Below are 485 nucleotides of genomic sequence, written 5' to 3'. Positions count from 1 at the left end.
CTCCCTCCCTCCCTCCCTCCGCCGGTTCCCACCCACCCTGCGTGACCGGCGGCAGCGGGGCGGGCACAGGAGGGAGCAGCCCGGTTCTGTCAGCGCCCGCCCGGAGCAAGGACAACGGGCGCGACATCCCCGCCGCCTCCTTCTTTCCTTCCCGCCCGCCTCCGCCTGAGGAGACGGGAGAGGGGCGGAGCCGGGAAAAGGGGCGGGGCCGGCCGCAGCACCTCCTCCCCACCCCCTCCCCGCGGGAGGGGGCGGGGGCTCCTCTCCTTTGCGCCATGATGAGCAAATGACCTCGCGGGGAATGAAATTTAAGTTCCACCGTGGGGAGAGAGTTCTCTGCTTCGAGCCCGACCCCACCAAAGCCAAAGTCCTCTATGATGCCAAGGTGACCCGACCGAGCCGACAACCCTGCCCTTAAACCGCCCGTCCCAGCCGCCGGGGCAGCGGCGAGACGCGCCGGGCGGGCGGGCGGGAGGGGAGGGGTG

At 71.3% G+C, this 485-nt stretch overlaps 1 protein-coding gene across 2 annotated transcripts in view; it reads left to right on the top strand.

The window, feature by feature from the left end:
• Positions 1 to 254: 254 nt before the first annotated feature.
• MSL3 (male-specific lethal 3 homolog (Drosophila)) overlaps positions 255 to 485 on the top strand; it is a 22,283-nt gene continuing 22,052 nt past the window's right edge. For both annotated transcript variants that reach the window (XM_010581571.1, XM_010581573.1), the window contains exon 1: positions 255 to 385. In XM_010581571.1, coding sequence (XP_010579873.1) covers positions 287 to 385 — 99 coding nt within the window. In that variant the 5' untranslated portion in view covers positions 255 to 286. The remainder of the gene's footprint in view (positions 386 to 485) is intronic.

Source organism: Haliaeetus leucocephalus, unplaced genomic scaffold, assembly GCF_000737465.1.
Source record: "Haliaeetus leucocephalus isolate CR32 unplaced genomic scaffold, Haliaeetus_leucocephalus-4.0 Scaffold795, whole genome shotgun sequence".
In the NCBI taxonomy this organism is placed as follows: Eukaryota; Metazoa; Chordata; class Aves; order Accipitriformes; family Accipitridae; genus Haliaeetus; species Haliaeetus leucocephalus.
This window is presented reverse-complemented; position numbering and strand designations above follow the sequence as displayed.